The sequence below is a fragment of the Rhinopithecus roxellana genome, chromosome 4, assembly GCF_007565055.1.
Source record: "Rhinopithecus roxellana isolate Shanxi Qingling chromosome 4, ASM756505v1, whole genome shotgun sequence".
Lineage (NCBI taxonomy): Eukaryota > Metazoa > Chordata > Mammalia > Primates > Cercopithecidae > Rhinopithecus > Rhinopithecus roxellana.
The window spans coordinates 42,364,631-42,386,851 of NC_044552.1; the positions used below are offsets into that span (position 1 = coordinate 42,364,631).

Below are 22,221 nucleotides of genomic sequence, written 5' to 3' on the forward strand. Positions count from 1 at the left end.
GTATTCCAAATAAACATTGAAGACCATGTTTACCTGATGAGAGTACAAGCACACCGGCTTACCTATATCCTATTAAATGAAATCACTTTTTACAAAGTGTTGACTAACTTCATGAGGAAAATACAGTTTGTCATTATTTTAATTTACATTTTCCTAGGTTACTATCAAGATTGAACACCTTTCTATACTATTTTTTGCCATTTGTAGTTCTTTGTGCCTTGCCTACTTATAGCCCTTTTTCTTTTTGCTTACTTGCCCTTTACTTTTTGATTTGTATATATTATTTTAAATTATAGATAAAACCTACTAGGTTCTGAAAAAATGCAAATCTTTTATAAAGTCGGGACATCCTTACTTTATACAGCTTTTGAATTGTGAGAGTTTCATATTTGTCTTTACCTTTTTCTTCCTAAATGGGCTTTGCCACTCTCCAAAGAAATCCTTCACACTGTAATATCTTAAATATATTTTTATATTCTCATTAACTACAATTATAGAATTCATGATACTTTTAGTGCTTTAACTCATAGTGAATATGTTATGATTGATAAAAACTAGAAATCTAACTTAATGGTTTCTTTTAAGCATAACGATTTTTTCCAAGAAATTTTATCAAAGGATCTCTTAATTCTTTCTCGATTTGGAATGCTTTGCTTTTCATATAGTAGACTTCTATATATAGGTTAGTTTTTGGACTATTCTGTTTCTTTACTTTTTATCTCATTTGTACTAGTACCATCTAGAATAATTATTATAGCTTAATAATTTTGTAAAAATCTTGTCATGTTCCACCAATGCATTAAGTGTACTCTACATGTAATTTTGCTCATTCTGTAAATCTTAGATATTGAATGTCTATAAGAAATTGAGATATAATAATCATTAGATATACTTCCTACTTCACCAGCTCCACATAGAAAGTGATCTACATCTCTCTCTCTAATGCTGTATCTCTATCTTACTTACTAGCTGACCTATTTATTTTAACTTTCTCTATGGTACAATACTTAGATAACACACTCTGAAGGAGATTCATGAACTGTTTTTCAAGGCTAAAGACGCAAGAGAAATGGAGAAAGATAGGCAGTACTAACTGAAAAGTGCACTTGAGTCAATATAGGGCAAGGTGTTATATGTGAAGTTCTTTAGGAATGGAAAAAATATAGTTTATGTTAGGGCTGGATGGGCAACAACACAAGCAAAATTGCTGTGATGGTTAATATTGAGTGTCAACTTCATTGGACAGAAGGATGCAAAGTATTATTCCCGAGTGTGTCTGTGAGAGTGTTGCCAAAGGAGATTAATATTTGAGTCTGTGAACTGGGAAAGACAGACCCACCCTCAATTTGAGTGGGCACAATCTTATCAGCTGCCAGCTAGGCTAGAGTAAAGCAGGCAGAAGAATGTGGAAGAACTAGACCGGCTGAGTCTTCCAGCCTCCGTTTTTGTCCCATGCTGGATGCTTCCTGCCCTCAAACATTTGACTCTGAGTTCTTCAGCTTTTGGGCCCTTGTACTTCCACCAATGGTTTGTCAGGGGCTTTCGGGTCTTCAGCCACAGATGGAAGGCTGCTCTGTCAGCTTCCCTATTTTTAAGGTTTTGGGACTCAGACTGGCTTCCTTGCTCCTCACCTTGCAGACGGCCTATTGTGGGACTTCACCTTGTGATAGTGTGAGTCAGTACTCCTTAATAAACTCCCTTTCATATATACATCTATCCTATTCATCCTGTTTCTCTAGAGAAACCTAAAGCACTTTGTTTTGTTTTTTGTCCAAGTGACAATTAGAGGGAAGCTTTAAAAATTATAATTAATGCTGGAGAAAAGCAAACGCATGCCTGGGGAGAGAACATATGCCACGACTAGTGAAATAAAATGTAATTTAAGTTCTGGATGTGCACACACAAACAGAAAAGAAAAGTGAGAAGGGCAGCATAGAAAGCAGATATTTTTCTTTCGAGTTTGATAAGACTTCCTCATGCACCGTGTGTATGTACATGGAAGCAGTATTATTTTTAAGATATCAAATTATAAATATGTTATGAACTAAAATGGAAAAAAAACTAACTGCAGAATTTAAAATATCATGACTTTCTTAGATGAAGTAGAAATAAAAGAATGTGTGCTTTAACTCCTAGTGAATATATTGTTATGACCAGACTTAATATAAAGTAAGGACTCATGTAAGTTCTCTAAATAAAAGGAAAGAATTAAAGAACTGTGTATAAATAGCAAAGACATGGAATCAACATAAGTGACCATCAGTGGTGGATTGGATAAAGAAAATATGGTACATATACACCATGGAAAACTACAGAGTGATAAAAAAATAATCATGTCCTTCACAGCAACATGGATGCAGCTGGAGGCCATAAAACTAAAGTAATTAATGTAGGAACAGAAAAAAGAAAATACCATATATTCTCACTTATAAGTGGGAGCTAAACATTCAACAACTGTGGAGATAAATATGGGAATAATAGACACTGTGGACTAGAAGAAGGTAGAGGAAAGGAGAGGAGAATGGTTCAAAAAAATGACCTATTGTTTACTATGCTCACTACCTAAGTGCCATACACCCATGTAACAAGGCTGCACATGCGTCTCCTGCATGTAAAAAACTGAGTACGCACACGAGTGCATGTATTTGTGTTTCTCTGAGTGTGAACTGTAATTTATGAGCTTTTAATTTAATATAACTTACATTTTGTCTGCCATGTGTATCATGTATGTTTTTCTATTTTTTGTTATTCTTTCACTAGTACATAGTGGATTCTGGCATTCAGAAAATTATTTTCATCTATCCAAATTTACTTTATTACAGAACTCTAAAGGTTCTGTGATTTTTGACAGGTTTAAAAGGGACTTATTTAACAAGTTTTTCTCATTCTTTTTATTTGAAATTAAATGATTGAACCATCAGAATGCTTTCCAGGAGAGGGTTTGAGTTTTGAGTTTGAGTTCATCCCCCTCAACAAATGTTTAGCTTTTTCCTACAAATTATTTTAGAGAATATCACTATCCTTTAATTAGAAACAAATCCTTAAAATAAACAAGATCTTGCAAAATGAGAACATTCAATACACACACACAGAGTACCTTGCTTTTTCACTTAATCAACCACAGATTATTCTAATTATATATATATATAAAATATATATTATATTATGTTATATATATATATATATATATATATTCTATACTACCATATATTCTACTTTCTTCTTATTAGTATTCTATTGTGTGGAAGTACCATATTCAATCAGTACCCTTTTTTGGATATTTAAGACAGTTTATTGCTCTTAAAATTCTTTCTGTGTTTTAGGTGCAGAAGTTTGAGTTCATTCTATGCTGTTTTATAGCAGAAAATAATCAGCACTAATTTTAAGACCCCCTCTTGCGCATTCGTTTGTGTGTGCCCTACCGTACTTGTGTGTTTATTAGAAATATTTTCTTATGTATTTGTTCTGGCAAAATGTGAATATTACTTCTTGGTATATGCATCCTTTGTTTAAATAAATGCCACGATGCTCTCTAGGTATTTGTCCTCTAGCTCTTCCACTATTTGCCCTCCTCCCTAAATCTTGAATCTCTAAGTTAGGGTAAGCCTATGAATACTCATGCAAAAGTGAGTCCAAACCTGGATCAGAAGAGTAAAACAAGTAGGGGTAAGAGAAGTTGCATTTACTTTTCCAGCCTCTTTTGACTACCAGCAGCAACCACGTGTCACTTACAATGCTACAGATTCCATAGTTACATCTAATTGACGTGTTCTCAGTCTTTTGGATTGCCCAACCCTGCAGCTTGCAAAGTAAAAACCCACAGAATTAATGAGATTTTGAATATACACATTTAAAAACACTTGACTGCACTAGCAGTTTTTATTCAGAACTGGACAAAGTTCACAGGATTCTGTGAAGGTTAACCCCCCCTTTGCAGAGGGAATGGTAGGGACTTAGTAAGTACCTTGTTCTGTTCCCACTCTTAAAATAGTAGTTCTCTCTGTATCTGTTTTCCTTTCTCCAAGATCTTAATTGAGAAAAGTGTTCCGCTACCCAAAACACCAATGCTAAAAAATGAAACGTGATGCCATGAGAGAAGTGTTATGCTAAAGATGACACTGGGTAACTTCCTTTTCTAGGAAGTTCAGAGATCACAGGACAACCCTGTGGATCTAAACCACATCCCTCAGAAAGAACACAACTATCTGAGTCAGTGAGATAACTGTCACATTTACTAGCCCAGTTAGTACTTTGCCCTAAGAATTTCACAATGAATATATCACTGCCCTGTTCCTTTCATGCTCCTGTGCATTTCCTGGCATAATATTTTCAGTACAAGTTGAATGAATATATCACTGGGGTCAAGCTCAGTTGTCTAGATTGCCCTGGTCTGCAGGATTCCTCCCGGCTTCCATCTCTTTCTCTAAATACTCAACCTTTTATATATTTTATTTTCTGAAATTACTTTAGTGAACTCTTTGGGAAAGCACTTTATTATATTAAATAGAATATAGCAAAGCAATATAAATGATGATGAACAAAAGGAAAGGCATCCTTTTAAATTTTTAAACCAGGAAAGATCAAGAACTTTAAATGACAATTTGATTTCTTCTAAAAAGAAATTGCCTTTGTATTTCCCATTAAGCTTTCTAATTAATTTAGTAAAAGATTCTTGAAACCCTGGAGACAGAACTTTTGGCAGTCTAAAAACTATCCCTGTCTTCCCATGGTAGATACAATTCAATTAGTTTATGTAATGTTTTCTAATAAGTCATTCCATACATATCTAGAAATAGAGCTAAGGGAGAAACATGTTTCCACGACACTCCCTGTGGAATTCTGCTTTTCTATTCCATAAATAAAACTGCAATACCTACAGGATAGTCTACTATGTGCCCTTGGTTTTTCTTAACAAGTTCACATTTTAAGCAAAAGTGGAACAAATATCATAGCATTTGTTTACAAAAACATACTTAGTTCTATCACTTGTGGGGGGTGGGGTGTACAAGATTACTATCTAAGTTCCAGGCATGACTGGAATATTATACTGAGGTGCACAATTCATTTCTAATTGAAGATGACACTAATTAATCTCACAGATTATTTTTAACATCATCTAATTTTCCAGTGGATAAATGATATTAATGCAATGGCTTCCATAATAGTCTTGTCAGTATGAGTTTCTGTTGTTAACACTTTTTAAAAGTCACTAAATATTTGTAAGCATAGGTGTCAATTAATGAATAATAATTCTAGAAAATTATCACTTTTCAAGGTAAAATGCTGAGGAAGTATCTTATATTTGCATTTGCAATTATCCTTGAGAATGTAAGAACTCAAGACCTAGAGTGCAAAATGATTCAAGTTAGTTTAGGTTCATTAAGATATCTTTAGATAACTCATTGAAAATAATCAGTTTTACCAATGATGTCATAACTTTCCATAAATTATTTCTCAGAATTATGGGTGCAAATCTTTTCAGTTTACATTATGAAAAATAATGTTATACCATGTTTGTGGTATTATGACATGTGTTTTCTACAATGTGTGTGTGTGTATATATATATATATATATATATATATATATATATATATATACACACACCCTAAACTGTAAACTTAAAAGCATATGGTATGATATGGTAGAAGCTAAATATGCAGAGAAACATATTTCTTGTTCAAATTAAGTGCCAAAAGATTGAAATAGAGGCTGACTGAGCCTTTGGCCTTCAGAGTGGAGAAGAAAGAAAGATAATATTTACTGATCACATATGATGTTTAAGACACAGTGCCATTATTTTATTTAAGTCTCATAGCACCCCATATGAGGTGGGTGATATTATCACCATTTTGCGCATCAATGTAGTTACAATAAATAAAATACCATTTGTTGAATAAGTAAGTAAAACTATGAGAAATTTTAAAATATTTTTAAGCATAAAAAGTAATAGGTATTATCCAGAATCTTCTAACTCTACAAGACATTTGCACTTCTGCAGCTATAGGTGTCAGTAATGCTGGACATACATTTGGACAAATGCGTGGGAAAAAGTAGGTAATTAAAAGATTATGACTGGATTCAAACTTCAGCTATTACAGGAGATTTAGGTATTTTACATGGACATAAATCCATTGTGAAGTGTTTGTTCTAAGTATGTGATCAAGCCCAGAAATCCTTTGAAATTTCATGGAAATACTATTAATCATTACCCTAGGAGAGCAGAGTTGAACTGGGGCTGTTTGGGGAAAACTCAGAGGTATGATAGACACTAAGGGCTAGTGAATTCTGTTATTATCTGCAGAGGAAATTTGCTTTAGCACCATTATTGGGGGCAGGGACAGTTCTCTGACATGGTACATGTTTTTATAAAGATTAATAATGATTTTTTTCTTGGTAAATCAGCAATAGAATATTTGACAGAGTCTTTCTGGTAATAAAAGGTAAAAAAATAAAACCCACTATTATAAACATATATTTCAATTAACAGAGGAAGGAAATGTCAAACAAACTTGCACATCAGTTTTTTAGATTACATTTAAATAAAAATATAATTTTATTAAAATGGTCAGCCTTATACTAATAATCAAATTTGATTATCTATTTCTTAATCTAGGACTGCACATCCATGCCTTGTATGAATGAAGGCTTCTGTGAGAAGTCAGCACATGGATTTATTTGCATTTGCCCACGTGGATACACTGGGGCATACTGTGAAAAAAGCATTGATAATTGTGCTGAGCCTGAACTTAATTCAGTCATCTGTCTTAATGGAGGGATTTGTGTTGATGGCCCTGGACACACTTTTGACTGCAGGTCAGTATTTATTTACCCACAAGTAAGTAAATGTATATTTAGGAGTGCTTATAAACATCCCACTAGTAATGCACTCTGCAATATAAATACTAAGTTTTCAAGTAAGATTTTATCTCATATATATATATATATATATATATGCACAACTTAGAAAATAACAGTTACAAAATGGCATTGCTTATATTTTCCAAATATCATACATTCATATCACACCCATGTTTTGCTTTCCCAGTTAAATCATCCCTCATTTTATAATTGTTTTTATCTCTTCTCCTTTCTCAAAGTGGGTTTTTATTCTTTTTCTCGAATATTTTATACCAAATGAATGATGTGTTAATATTTCACATTTATAGCATAATTCCTAGCCAGAGATTCATTTCTGTTACTACTATGCCTATCTCTTGAGATCTTAATAAGTTATAAAAATTTTATTTGAGTTATAAAAGCAAATTATTCTATCACTATATTTTTAAACCACTTTTTAAAAGTATAGTTTTTAACTTTTTAGGAGATGAATTTTTTTTCCTTTGTTATTTCTGATTATATAATATATTCCATTGATTGGTCATTTGAGAATTTAGTCACTATCTGTTCAACTTGTAAAATAATAACTGAACCCAGGTATTAAAAAATATACACACATACTTTACCTCCTTTCAGTCTCATTTGTGCCAGGATGATGTTAAGTTAAAATTTTTGAACTATATTTCTGTCATATATCTTAAATTACTGACAGGCTTGCCATGTATATCTTGATATATAGTTATTTCCTAGTAAAGTATACTTATCATTTCTATATTTTATTATTTCTTTTTAAGACACTAATAAATTCTGTCTTCTCTACAGTACTGTCACTTCCCTATTTTCTATGTTCAATATCTAGGGAGTGTTTTGCCTATTTTTATATTTTGATATCTACTGTATCATTTTTTTTGGTGTATATCTCTAGTAAGACACACATAGATGCTAATTTCATATGAGTTCAAGAATATTAACTTACATTTAGCATAGGCAAACCATGTTTATTTATTACTATGACATAGATATTAGTTATTACACATTGCCTAACATGCCATTTTTGTTTGCTATACACATGTGCCAGACATGTGTGTGTACCTGTGTGTGTATTTTAAATCCTTCTTTCTCGTATCTTGTGTTTTGAACATGCTTTCTGTTTATTGTACTTTTGTAGTTTGATAAAATATAGTAAACATGTTTTTTATACAAATGGAAATTATATAAAACAAAATTATTAAAATGACCCCTGCAAGGATTATCAGGGTTATAACCTAATAATTTCCTGGACTAAATCATTAATCATAAATTGAACATGTATTTCTGATGGATACAGTGTTAAAAATCAGAATTCAATTAATGGAAATACATTTTGTTCAATAAAAAAATTGATTATCAAAATAAGTAAACATAAACCTACAATGTATATTTTTACGATCTGTTAGTATTTGTTAAATCAAGCACTGTAAGAGCTCTTAGTCCATTTAGTGTTGCTATGACAGAATAACAGAGACTAGAAAAGAGGTTTATTTGGCTTATGCTTCAAGTGGCTGAAAAGTCCAAGAGCATGGCATAGGCATCTGTTTGGCTTCTGGTGAGGGTTTCATGCTGCACCGTAGGATGGCAGAGATGTGAATGTGGAAGCTGAAATGTAAAAAGGACAAAACAGGAGAGGCATCCTTGCTTTCTGATACCCACTTTAACCAGAACGAATCCCTTCTTGAGAGAATGAATCCAGTCTCATGAGAAAGACTTTAATCTATTTTAAAGGTCTATTCACTGTGTAAGGCACCACCTCCCAACATTGCTGCACTAGGAATTAAGGTTCCAACACGAGTTTTGGTGTGGACATCTAAACCATAGCAAGCTCCTTTATAAATATTCCTTTTAGGGAAAAGTTATTTATGGGCTAGCTAGGTTCATTTTTTTTTTTTTTTACAGCATGAAGCCAGTGGAATTCATATTAAAGATGCCTGCTTTTTTTCTTGGCATATTTCCCAGGGACAAGCATGGGCATTCATTACTGCTATAAAGTTATTCAAATTGTATTTAAATATGAGTCATCTGTCTCCAAAATTATCATTGCTGATTCAATGTGTTTAAAATCCCCTGAAGATCTGTCAATGGTAAAGCCTTGGGAAGTGCAGTTCCTATTGAGACTCCATGCTACAGTTGGTGCCAAGTCAACACAGTCCTTCAATAGTTTACTTACCAAAGAAAACTCATATTCTAGGAGGTAGTGCTTTTCAAGTTAAATTATCAGATTTTTTCATGGGTTAAGGGTTAATCTATAATATGTTTATGTAAAATCATAATAAAATTATTATTTGATATTTAGAAAAGGAAATTGAACTTATTGTTCTGAGTCCTATTTTGTGTTCTCTAAATTTAATTAAAAAGAATCAGGTCACTGTTAAAAACCTGGTAAAATATTTTGTTGTTATTATCTTTATACTATTTTTGCTTCAGTGTTGATGCCAATCATAGTAAAAGTTAATGTCTTCATTCCTGTTGCTGGTTTGTTGATGAGTTTGCTAAGGTTTGTTGACTTTAATTGGGAAAATTACTCAACTTTATAACTTTGCACCTTAAGGGTATTTATCCTGAGGTCTTACTTGCGAGGAAAACTATTTTATTAAAATATTTCAGCTTTTAATGACCTGCAGAATATTCCATAGGCTTATTCTTATAATTATTTTAGAATTTTTTTCCAATTGAAGTTTAACACTGAATGATATTAAACAAACAAAAAAGATAAAGACTGCACTACCCTTTTAAATTGCCTGTAATTTGTTTAATTCCCAACCTAAAATATTTTGCCATGTTATAAGATTCACATATTAATTTTAACTTGGTGAAATGTAAATTTCTTAGATCTTATCTTTGACTGAGGATGATATAGTAAATGCTGTGAGTTTGCTTTCATCTCCATCATTGCAAAAATGAAACCAAGGAGTGGTCTATTTTCCTGAATGCTGTATGTTATAAATTCAGTTGATTCACTTCTTTCACAAAAGTTAACATGACTTTTATTTAATTAAAAACCACATAGAAAATATTTATTCCAATGACTGACATATAGAGAACTTATAATTTAATTCCCTTCTGTTTTTATTTCTGGAGTTTTAAGTGTTTATTCAAAATAAGTGGTGTCATACGTTTTTCTTATTTATTTTTTCAAGTCGGGAGAATTTTTTAAAATTATTATTCTATTTTTCTTATGCAGATTGATACTGATTCACTCATTCTGCATTCTACTTTGGGTGGCAATATTGCTTACATATTGTATATCACACATTACAAAAGTTTCTTTGATGAAATTTTTTTATTTCCTTTTTTAAAATTTTCAACTTTTATTATAGACTAAACAACACATATACAGGTATGTTACAGGGGTAAATTACTTGATGCTGAGACTTGGGATCCCAAAAATCCCATCACCTAGGCCACAAGCCTATGTCCCCTTTTCTCCCTTCTGCATTTAGTCATCCCCATTGTCTGTTGTTCCCATCTTTATGATCATGTGTATTCAATGTTTAGCTCCCACTTACATGGAGAATGTATGGTGTTTGGTTTTCTATTCTTGTGTTAGGTCATTTAGGATCATGGCTTCCAACTCCACTCATGTTTCTGCAAAGGGCATAATTTCATTATGGCTGCATAGTACTCTATGGTGTATATGTATCACATTTTCTTTTTTCGATCCACTCTTGATGGGCACCTAGGTTGATTCTATATCCTTGCTATTGTGAATAACACAACTTAAAACTCTGTCCTTCGTGTATTTCACTTTTTTCAATCTTTATATTTTTGTTCTTTCTCACATTTTTGTTTACTTCTCAAACTTTTATACAGTTTTTCTGAAATTTTCTTATTTTAGTCTCTTTTATTTTTTAATGCTCCTTAATTTTTCATCATTTTCATTCATTGTAAATGTAACACTCACTTAAAAAGCCATATTATTATCTTCTGTTTATAAAGTAGTTTATTCCAAGAATGACATTTTTTCAAAGCTCATATAGCTGAACTCATCTTTTTATTGTTACAGAATTAAGGTGACTCAGAGTGTCAGTTTCTATCATTTTATATCCCTGCTTTGTCGATCTTCATTGTCGCTACGCAGATATATCAGAAGACCACTTTCATATCCTAACTCTATTTGCCAGATTCTTAGTTTTTGAATTATTTCTGTGTCTCCTAGACTATTTTTAAATGATAAGGATGAACCATTAAATGTCTGGGCAGAGGCAAGCATTAATAATACACAGGAACACCTATGAAAGCCTATTTTTACTACATGTGTTGTGGTTGCCAGGGTCTAAGGATCAAATTACTGCACAAATGTGAGTCTAATAATCTTCCTCTACTATTAAATTTTGAGTATTGGACCTCTCCAGGTCAGAGGTGTATCAGATTTACACTTTGTTCATTGCTGATTTCTCTCATGAAAACATTTTATTATTTTAAATTATTTTAGAACTAAGACAATGGTATATAATTAAGATAGCTAGTATTCATATGAAAAAAAAAAAAAAACTTCCTGATGCAGTAACTAAATTTTGAAAGATAGGTAGATTTTTTGTTTTTTGGCAAGGATACATTTGTTATGGTAGTTAGCACAGATATACATACAGAAGAGTTTTATTTTGATGAAGAAAGAAAAAAATTACCAAGAAACCTGGATTAGATATAACTTTTTACACTTTGAGTTCAATGGTCTTGTCTAATATTCTCAGGCACATTTAGAGCCACTGAACCTGTTAGGAATTTATTTTCTATGCAACAGATTTGTACATTTATAAGTTGATTTATATATGGAGTCCTTTCAAAGCAAAATATACCTCATGTTGTCTCAGTTAAATTATGTATTTGACATATACAAATATAAAGCTAGCTATAAACCCATTATATTTATTGTTGTTATGTAACTATAAAAAAGTTTTAAAGTTCAATGAAAGCTATAAGCCTAATTGAACTGTTGCCATAAAATGCTAATTTAATGTGATACACTCTGATGTTGCTACCTTATGACATTGTCTACGTCAGTGTCCCATTGCTTCAGTGTGCTAGTTGAAAATATAATTTTTCCAAAGCATGTTTCATACTGTAAATCCTTAGTGTGCTATATAATGATCATAGGTAGATTCTTTAAACAGGAAAGGAAGGGAAGAGAAGGGAAGAGAAGGGAAGGGAAGGGAAGGGTAGGGAAGGGAAGGGAAGAAGGGAAGGAAAGAAAGGAAGGGAAGAAGAGAAGGGAAGGGAGGAAGGAAGGAGAGAGGAAGGAAGGAGGGAGGAAGGAAAGTAGTAAAGAAAGGAGGGAGGGAGGAAGGAAGTAAAAAAAGGAGGGAAGGAGGGAGGGAGGAAGGAAGGGAAGGAAGGACTTAAGCCTGACTGTTTGGAAAGTGACTCTAGATAGTAAAATGAATGAACCACTGACATATAGTTAGTCTCCTTATTACTGTGGACAAATAAATAGGCAGTATTGCTTTGCATACTGAAATAAAATAAAAGCTAACTGTTTCAAGCAAAATAAGCTAGTATTTCTTTTAGATAAACAGTTACTTAGATGTTAGATGTACAGTAACATATCATTCTGTAACTATACTTCAGGTGATTTATAGAGAAGTGAACGGACATTTTAAACACCTAAACTTATTTTTAGTAATGTATGTTTTAGACAATCCAAACATTTAAGTGATTGACTTTATATTACTTAATGAAGAAATGCCAATCTAATAATATGCACATCTGAAGTAGAGAAAAGTTACATGACAAATAATAGATAAGATTTTCAAAGTCTTTGCCATTCTCAAACTATATGTAATTTAAAATAATTGAAAATGTTTTTGTACAGAAAATATAATACCTGATGATTTCATTTCTAGTTGTAAACTCAATTGAGTTTTAGGGCTGAGGGAGATTATAGAGATTACCTTAAGTGTCCTAGTTATTACATAGGTGACAAGGCAAAGGCCTAAAGAGGTTTGTACTCTGTCAATCATCAAAACTGAAGTCAGAATCAAAACAAAATAAGAGTTTTTGTTATTGGGAAAGTCAATACCAGAATTCAATGCATTGCTCATTTATTTTTATTATAGTATATTTTATTTGAAATATGAAATGCAAGAGAAAAAAATATATGGTAAAAAGAGAAGAAATATTTATAGTCAGATATCATGACTATTCTCCTTGCAGTTAAACATCTACATTGTATTTTATTTCCTGGTGCAAAGTTTAAAGACATTAATGACTTTGTTCAGTGTAATAATGGCTGCTTTCAGAAATCCATAAGTATTATTAACCATGTGTAACACTTTAATAGCATTTTAATGCATGTAAGTTTTATTAAACTATAAAAACTATGTTGAAATTACACTAAAATTCAAATTAGACTCACACAGCAGAGGACTACAGAAATAAGCAAAAACATTATATATAACTTTTTTCAATCTGTAGAATACACAGAATTTAGGAAATAATTTATTTATTTTTTTATTTATTTTATTTTTATTTTTTTTATTTTTTTTGGAAATAATTTATAAAACAAAGCACTGAGACACAAAGATAGTTGGTTTGTTTTTAATATGTTAAACCCCATTCCAGGCATTTTTTTTTTTCCATAGTGCTCTCTGCCTTTGCCTCATCCATCCCCACAACTTTCCCACCGTCCAGCTCCAAATTTCCCTTTAATCTTATATGATTTATTCCCAGATTTGATTCTCCTTGGTCATTATCTCCATATTTTTGAAGTGTTTCATGTTCTTGTCCTTAGTATTTACTTAAGCTTTATTACTCTTTCTACCGTGAAATGAGCATAATTAATTCACAGTAATTATATGTTAAAAGATTAGTAAGCTTTAATATTTGATTCCTCACAGTTTCAAGTTTCTTTTTAAAAAGATGGCAGGAAAATCAGTAAAAGTGAATTATTTTTAATTATATATTCTTAGGGACCACAATATCCTATGATATTGTTAAATAAACTATTTGAGAGAAGTAATCCATACTAGTATCATATAGAGGAAGGACAGATGCTATTTTCTTATATGCTTAGATAAAAAACTCCAAAATAAAGGCTAAGAGAAGTTAGGTAACTTATCATGGTTACAGGGTAGGGATATTGATTGTACACTATTCCATTTTCAACTCTCATTAACCAACTTAGCTTGAAGTTAATTAGTTTTACAACTTGGAAAAAGATGTTGGTATTTTAACAGCCGTAGTTTAGGTGACATTTTATTAAATAGAGATTATGTTTTCAAAAATAAAAGATGGAACATGTAATACTCTAAATTTATGACTAAATTATTACTTCACAATATGGAGAGATTCAAATTTAAAACATCAACCTATTTTAATTTTTTAATATAAATAATTCTTATTAGTAATTATGTTGTAATTTTAAAATTATATTGTATCCATCAAATTAGTAAGCCTTTTCCTATATTCACATGTAAGATTTTTTTATAATTTCATTTCATAATAATGAAATATTTTTCTGATGACGTCCTAAACTATCACAACCCTTATAATTACTTACTGAATATTTTTCTTTGTTCATGTTTTAAATAAAATTACAAGAATTTCAAATTTCCTTAGTATTTTTTAAATTACGTATTTTTGTACTTTAGTTCTCCAAATCAGAACTTTTGCAATACTTAACAGATTTTTCAAATATTATTAACAAATTGAATCAATCTAAAATATAATTTTACTGAATAAATATTATTATAAAATAATAAATTAGAATTGCATTAAAATTTGCGTATTTCCAGCTTTTGCATAACCTTTGGAACTGATTTTGAATATAATACCTTATACACATTTCCTTTTTAGTCCTGTTATGATTTCTACTTTTCTTAGTCATTTCATAGATAAATAAATAAAAATATATTTTGAGTAGTGAGAATTTATTATAGTTTGCCTTTCAAAATACCTGGCAATAATTTATGATCAAATTATTACTCTTGAAAGGTAAATCTAGATTATTTTCTAGATAAAATCAATGTCAGCTATACTAACTGTGATGGTAAACCACAGTTAGTGATCACATGTTCAATCAAAAATTTAAGCAAGTAACAGAAAAAGCCTGTGCATTCAATATAATAGATTTTATTCTATAAAACACAAACAGTGTTTGCCCAACAGCATCAAGTTCAATTTTAAACATACATCTGTTTATTCCATTTGGGGATACAATTAAGGTCACTTTATTACCATAAGTAGAAAATAAAATGAGACTACTCATTTAATTCACCAAATGAATTTACATTAAAGAGTATTTGATTTCCACATAAAATTACACTGAAAATTGGCAACTGCTGTATTTTTTTAGGCAACTAATTGATTTCAAAATAAGATTAAAAATTTAAAAAGTTAATTTCATTTTTCATCTAATTATTTTATAACTTAATTCAGCAAATATTTCTTGGAAAACTACTATGTACAAAAAAATCATTGCAGCTGGAATTTGGAAATTGAGAAATCATAGCTGTACCTGTATTTCCTTCAGAAGTTCTTATAAATAGATTTTAGCAGAATAAAATATGTATGTGATATATTTTAATAGGATGATTATGTCCATTCAAAATTACAAATTAGTTTTAGTCTCTAATCATAAATATGTGAATTTTTTGTGTATATTAAAATATATTTGTGATTGTTTCACAAACAAATACACAGATATATTCAAATTCCTTTCCTTTGATGAAGTAGAAATAATTTTCTATTGTTTAAAATACCTTTATCAAACATAGGTTGCTTTACTATATCATCAGAGTCCAAGAGCCAAAGAGGAGCATATATGATCCATAGGATCAGACATGACTAATTACAATTCTGTATTTCTTGAAATCAAAAGGAAAAATGAAGGAAAAAAAGTAAACAATTTAACCATATTAAAGAGAGTTGTGACATTAATAATTATGGTTTTATGATAGCTTATTTGGCATAATTACCAGACAGTTAATGAGTTTGGTGGTTTTCTGCGGCAAGATAGAGAAATATTAAAAAATGTTTCACCATTTAAATTTTGGTAAGAATAAAAGTGAATTGTTATATGTCACACTTCTTTTAATTTACTAGAGTGTGAAAATAAGTAAATATTGATGTCCAGTTCTACTATCTTTACTATTAATTGCTATACCACTTTACTAATTCCTATCAAAGTTAATCTTTAATAATACTAAACAACTTATACCAAGTATACTGGATTTTCTAGAGAAAGAGTTCAAATTATTTTAACTGATAAATATCAAATGGCTGTCTCAATGCAAAATGTGATGCCTTTAATCAATAACAAGTTTACTGTAATAAATTACATACCTCCAGATAATTTTAATTATAGGTGTGGCCCATCTGGACCAGCCACTGCAAAGACACTAGCTGCAGTAGGTGAGGCACAGCCAGGGTTACCCTCCACAGAGCAGGCAGGAACCACGCCCCCTTCCAAGTTCGTTGGGTGAGAGCCCTGCCCTCCCGGGCGCAGCTGCAGCCACCCAGCCATGGCTGTGAACCCAGGCATCCCTGTGCTCTGGGGGCCCTGGGAAACCCACCCCATGGCCCCACAGTGTTGGAAGTACATGCTCTTGCTGCATGGACTCTCCCCAATCCTGGCACCTGCTCCAATTTTGGAGCAAGACTCAGGCCAAGCCTAGATGCTGTCAGGACCAGCCAGGTGTGCCCATGCTTGGGGTTATGCTGACATGCCAGCCCTCTGCCACCTTGGCCCCCTCCAGACTTTGGGTGCTGACAAGCACAGGAGGGAGGCCAAGGGGATGCTGAGGGTGGCTCCCTGTGGACCCGCAGATGCCCCTCCATAAGAATAGCCTGAGTGCCTTGGACAACAGGATTGATGGTGGCAGAAGGCAGACAGGTTCCTGGGCAGAAAGGGGTGGGTCCCCATTGATGCCCCACCTTCAAGCCAGGGAAGCCCTGAAGCATGGGGCCAGACTGTCAGTTCTGGGTGGAGTCTACTGCGGGATTTAGAACTCATGGTGCTTTTTCCAGACGCAGCCACGGCCAATCAGCACACACTTCCTCCCTTCTGAAGCCTATAAACCACCCCCGCCACACACCTTCAGTCCCCCTACTCAACCAGACTCAGAGAGACATCTGGACGACCAGCTGGGGAAAAGAGCTACCTAATTTGAGTCTCCTTGACTTGTAGGGACAACCTGCCTATGAAAAGGAGCTACCCACTCGAGATTTCCTCTCTGCAGAGAGCTGGAAAGTAGCTACCCGTTCTGGGTCTCCTGCAGAAAGGAACTACCCACTTCGGGTCTCCTAAGTGCTGTTCTACTGCTCAATGAAGCTCCTCTCCAAGCTTCTGAGAACCACATGACATCTCCAAGCTTTTGGGAACCACTGCATTCCCCTCGTCCAGATGTGGGTGCCTGCAGTGGGAGCTACGTGCAGTACATCTAGTCCAGCTGTAGCCTTGCATGGAGCCGGCATTTGTGCCAGCGCCTGGAGCTGCCCACTCCACCACAGCAGCTGGTGTCTTCACAGCAGCCACTCCAGAGGGCTTGTGGCTACCATCAGTTTAGCCAAATAATTGTGGCAAATCAATCTAGTCTCAGCAGATGTCTATTAAGAGATAAATAGATGATAAATGATAGACAGATGATTAGACGCATAGATAGATGATACATAAAATCTCTTTACATGAATCAAACTAGCAAATAACTGATTTTAACCAGGGAACTCACTGATAACTTTCATCTTTAGATAGTTATTAATAGAGAATAAACAGAGAAGGGATGATGCTAAAAATAACTTACCTGCATATTTTAATTTTGCATTAACACTTTAGATAAATTAGTAGCGTGAAAAGATGAAATATGAATGAAGAAGTATCAATTTAAAAGAATGTTATGAATTAGGATAATATAAAATTAAGTTCATTTTGTTTTTTTGTTTTGGTGGCAGCCATTTACAGTATTTATAGGTCTGCTTCATTTGATAAGAGAAGGTTACCAGGAAAGAGCAAGGGTACTGGAACAGAAAGAATTACACATTCAAAAATCTTGTTTAGTTACTGTTTAGGAAACTTAGAAATTTTTTATAACTCGGCCGGACGCGGTGGCTCACTCCTGTAATCCTAGCACTTTGAGAGGCTGAGGCAGGCAGATCACGAGGTCAGGAGTTCGAGACCATCCTGGCTAATACGGTGAAACTCCATTTCTACTAAAAATTTTTTAAAAAATTAGCCTGGCATGGTGGCGGGTGCCTGTAGTCCCAGCTACTTAGGAGGCCGAGGCAGGAGAATGGCATGAACCCAGGAGGCGGAGCTTGCAGTGAGCCGATATCGCGCCACTGCACTCCAGCCTGAGCGACATAGCAAAACTCTGTCTCAAAAAATAATAATAAATAAATAATAAATAAAAAAATTAAAAAGACATTTATTATAACTCTCATAACAAATTAGTCTCATTTATTAAATAGCATGGTCTACACTAATTTTGCACCAACACTTTAGATAAATTAGTAGTGTGAAATCAGAATGTTAATCCCGTGTTAATCAGAATGTGGCAGGGAACTTCATGAGGCAGGAAAAGATAAATTGGCAAAGATAAACTTGTTTGGAGAATCTCTCCTCAGCAACTAGTTGAGACAGGTATGGCACATTTCTTTCTATCCTTTCCACTTCCTTCTTTCTCCTCATGAAGCCTGGCTTGCCAATCTATGGTATAGGTGATTATGAAATAATTAGAATAAAATTATCATATGATTTTCTCTCTTCTTTATACTCTTTTACTCTTTGATATAATTCTGACACACCTATTAGCCTTTTCATTTTAAATAAAAGAATTTTAATAAAATACATTTAAAAGAATTGGAAAAACACATAATGGCTAAATATCTGTAAAATGTTCAATTAATCAACAAAGGTAGAAATTTAGAGAGTCAGTTATCATCAACCCAGAGTATATAACAATTTCAGCAGCCTTTTCTTCTTTTAAAAAGTGGATACAAAAACATGTTAAATTATACGTAAGTAACTTTAAATGTGAAACATTCCACACCTTTTTTTTTTTTTTTTTTAATTATACTTTAAATTCTAGGGTACATGTGCACAACGTGCAGGTTTGTTACATATGTATACATGTGCCATGTTGCTGTGCTGCACCCCTTAACTCATCATTTACATTAGGTATATCTCCTAATGCTATCCCTCCCCACTCCCCCCTCCCCACAGTAGGCCCCAGTGTGTGATGTTCCCCTTCCTGTGTCCAAGTGATCTCATTGTTCAGTTCCCACCTATGAGTGAGAATATACAGTGTTTGGTTTTCTGTTCTTGCGATAGTTTGCTGAGAATGATGGTTTCCAGCTACATCTATGTCCCTACAAAGGACACGAACTCATCCTGTTTTATGACTGCATAGTATCCCATAGTGTATATGTGCCACATTTTCTTAATCCAGTCTGTCACTGATGGACATCTGGGTTGCTTCCAAGTCTTTGCTATTGTAAATAGTGCCACAATAAACATACGTGTGCATGTGTCTTTATAGCAGCATGATTTATAATCCTTTGCATATATACCAAGTAATGGGATGACTGGGTCAAATGGTATTTCTAGTTCTAGATCCTTGAGGAATTGCCACACTGTCTTCCACAATGGTTGAACTAGTTTATAGTCCCACCAACAATGTAAAATGTTCCTATTTCTCCACATCCTTTCCAGCACCTGTTGTTTCCTGATTTTTTAATGATTGCCATTCTAACTGGCGTGAGATGGTATCTCATTGTGGTTTTGATTTGCATGTCTCTATAATCTGTATAGTATATTATTTGAATGAATTGATAAAAATACGTTTTTTTCTGTGTATATAATTTAGCAATTCTTTTTAGAATGGTGTGGTTTTTAGTCTGTATTTGAGTTATCAGTGGTGAGAACAATATAAACACTTATTTTTTCTTCAAAAGTAGATCTTTGTTAAATTATTTTTAGTGCTTAATGCTTGCCCTATATAAAAAAATAACATTTGACTTCTACAAATGTGCATGTGCTATTTTTCAATCTTTTAAACTTATGACTGGCCCTAAAATGATGATTTTTTAAAAACATTCAGATGTTTTATGGAAATAATGCCATTTTGAAAGTAAGGATGTATTTCTCAGAACTGTAAAGTTATAAAAATTGTAGTAGAATTAGTTAAAAGAAACAACGAGATAAATTTCTCATTATTTAGAAAGACAGTTCATTCAGATGAGAGGGGGGTAAAAGGAATACTAATTTTGAACATTGATAAATACTTTATTGTGCTTAATGTGTGTTTCTATTATGGCAGATTAATCTGACATGTGCAATTGTAGAAAAAATGTTCAAAATTCAGATCCTTTTGTTCATTGTTTTCAAAAATGTAACCCATGCTTGCAGCTAGATTTTCAAATTTTAGCTACACTGCATAAGTCATATTCACATTGAAAACAAAAAGCTTTCTATCAATATGATTATTTATTTTTATTATTTAAGTAAAAAAGTAATAAAGCTAATGTCAGTGTATGGAATTATATGGTATTTTACTTTTCTGATGTTAATGTTTTCATTTATAGGACAGCCTACTTATACAATTGTGTTAATGCAAAAACAGGACAGGAATCTAAAGAGTTAAATAAGGGGCAAGACTAAACTTTAAAAAAAAACAAAACAAAACAAAAAACAAAAATCTTTCCCCTAGAAAAAAATAGATTAAATTCTCTGGTTATACTTTCCTTATGTAGGTGTGGAGATATTTGAATATGTGAAAAAAAAAACTGCATATGTTTTCTTTTGGCTCTCATAACATTTTTGGTTTGCTTCAAAGGTTTAAAAGAGATTTTCAGAAAGTTCTAACTCTTCCACAATAAAAGCCAGTGTCAGAATTTGATCTCTGCCTACCTGATTGAAGAGAATTAAACTTTAATGCCACATTCTGTAGTCTAGGTTGATAGTACTTTTTCATCAAAGACATTGGGCAGTAAGGAAAGAAAAAAAAAATTCTCATGCTTCTTATTGTCAGTGGAATTACTGTATCTCCACAGGTCAGGGCATCTGTACATTTACAGCATACTTTAGTTCTTTAGCAATACCTTTTGTAGACCAATTTATATAGCTGAAAACTCTTCTTGCTTTCCAATTTTAAAAGCAGGATTTTGATTTCTCTTTATCCATAAAAGTTTTCCAAGCTTCTTGCAAAATTTTTCAGTTCAGCAGAACTATAAACCTGAGAGTGATATTTTGGAAGATAAAAAGGATTATATTTTGAGTGTTTTTAACTTGAAAGATCAATGTATTTGTGTATTTGTGTGTAAGCATGTATATTATAGAGAGACAAAGAAAGACAGTCAGAGAATATTGTTAGTATTTCCCATTTCTATAGAAATAGAAAGACATTCGCTTTGCTTACTCTCAAAAAAATGTAGATTAAATTATCCAATTATACTTTATGTAGGTATTCAGATACTTAAATACGTGAAAAATTTTAAAACTACAAATGTTTTCTTTTGGCTTCTATAACATTTTTTATTTGAGATAGAGAGATACACACATAGATATAAATGTGTTAAGTATATATGTACTTATATATGCTATAGATATATATAATATATATCATATTCAGAATTGCACAGGTATATATTGCATCATATATGGTCTACTCTACATAGATCATTTTTTAAATTAACTATTTACTTAATATTTGTTAGATGCTTTCAACCTGACATATGCTAAAGGCATATGAATACATTAGATAAAATGTCTTAAATGAATAAGCTTACAATATTTTAGTGTGTAAACAAATGTAAAAGAGTATGTAAGAGCGACACACTACAAATGCATCAAGTTTCAGTGAAAAAATAAAAATTAAACCTACTCTATTTTGAGACATTGTATAAGGCTTCAACAGGAAGTATGCTTTGACCTCAATCTCAAAGGTTGAACTCATCACATTGATATATTTGGTAGCAAAGCATAAGAATAAAAAATGGAAGTAAAGAAAGATGAGATTTGATGGATTACAAGCAATCATCATTTAAATAAAAGAAAAATAGTAGAGGTAAAACAAAATAGGATTTGCAGGGTAGGATGGAGTCCGACCTTACAGAAACTTGTAAAAGATGCTTATTGAACTGATGAAATTGATTCTATAAACAATGAGATAGGGTTCTTTCGAAGTCTGTAACTTTCAAAGTTTGTAAGTAAGGGAGTTAAATGGTCAAATTTGTATTTTAGAAAAATAATTTTTGGGAGACATTTATCTGGTTAAAGAGACAAAGTACCAAGTACTGCAATGATCAAGGTGAGGGGAATGTGAGTCCAGCAAAAGCAGTATAATGGGAGAAAACAGGGTAGGATCCAGGGAAAATCTGGAAGGCAAAAATACAATATTCTGCTACTGATTAAATGT

The 22,221-nt window shown here is 32.5% G+C and overlaps 1 protein-coding gene across 2 annotated transcripts in view; it reads left to right on the forward strand.

The window, feature by feature from the left end:
- EYS (eyes shut homolog) overlaps positions 1-22,221 on the forward strand; it is a 1,930,870-nt gene that overhangs the window by 747,327 nt on the left and 1,161,322 nt on the right. For both annotated transcript variants that reach the window (XM_030928557.1, XM_030928558.1), the window contains exon 19: positions 6,615-6,814. In XM_030928557.1, the coding sequence (XP_030784417.1) occupies positions 6,615-6,814 (200 nt within the window). The remainder of the gene's footprint in view (positions 1-6,614; positions 6,815-22,221) is intronic.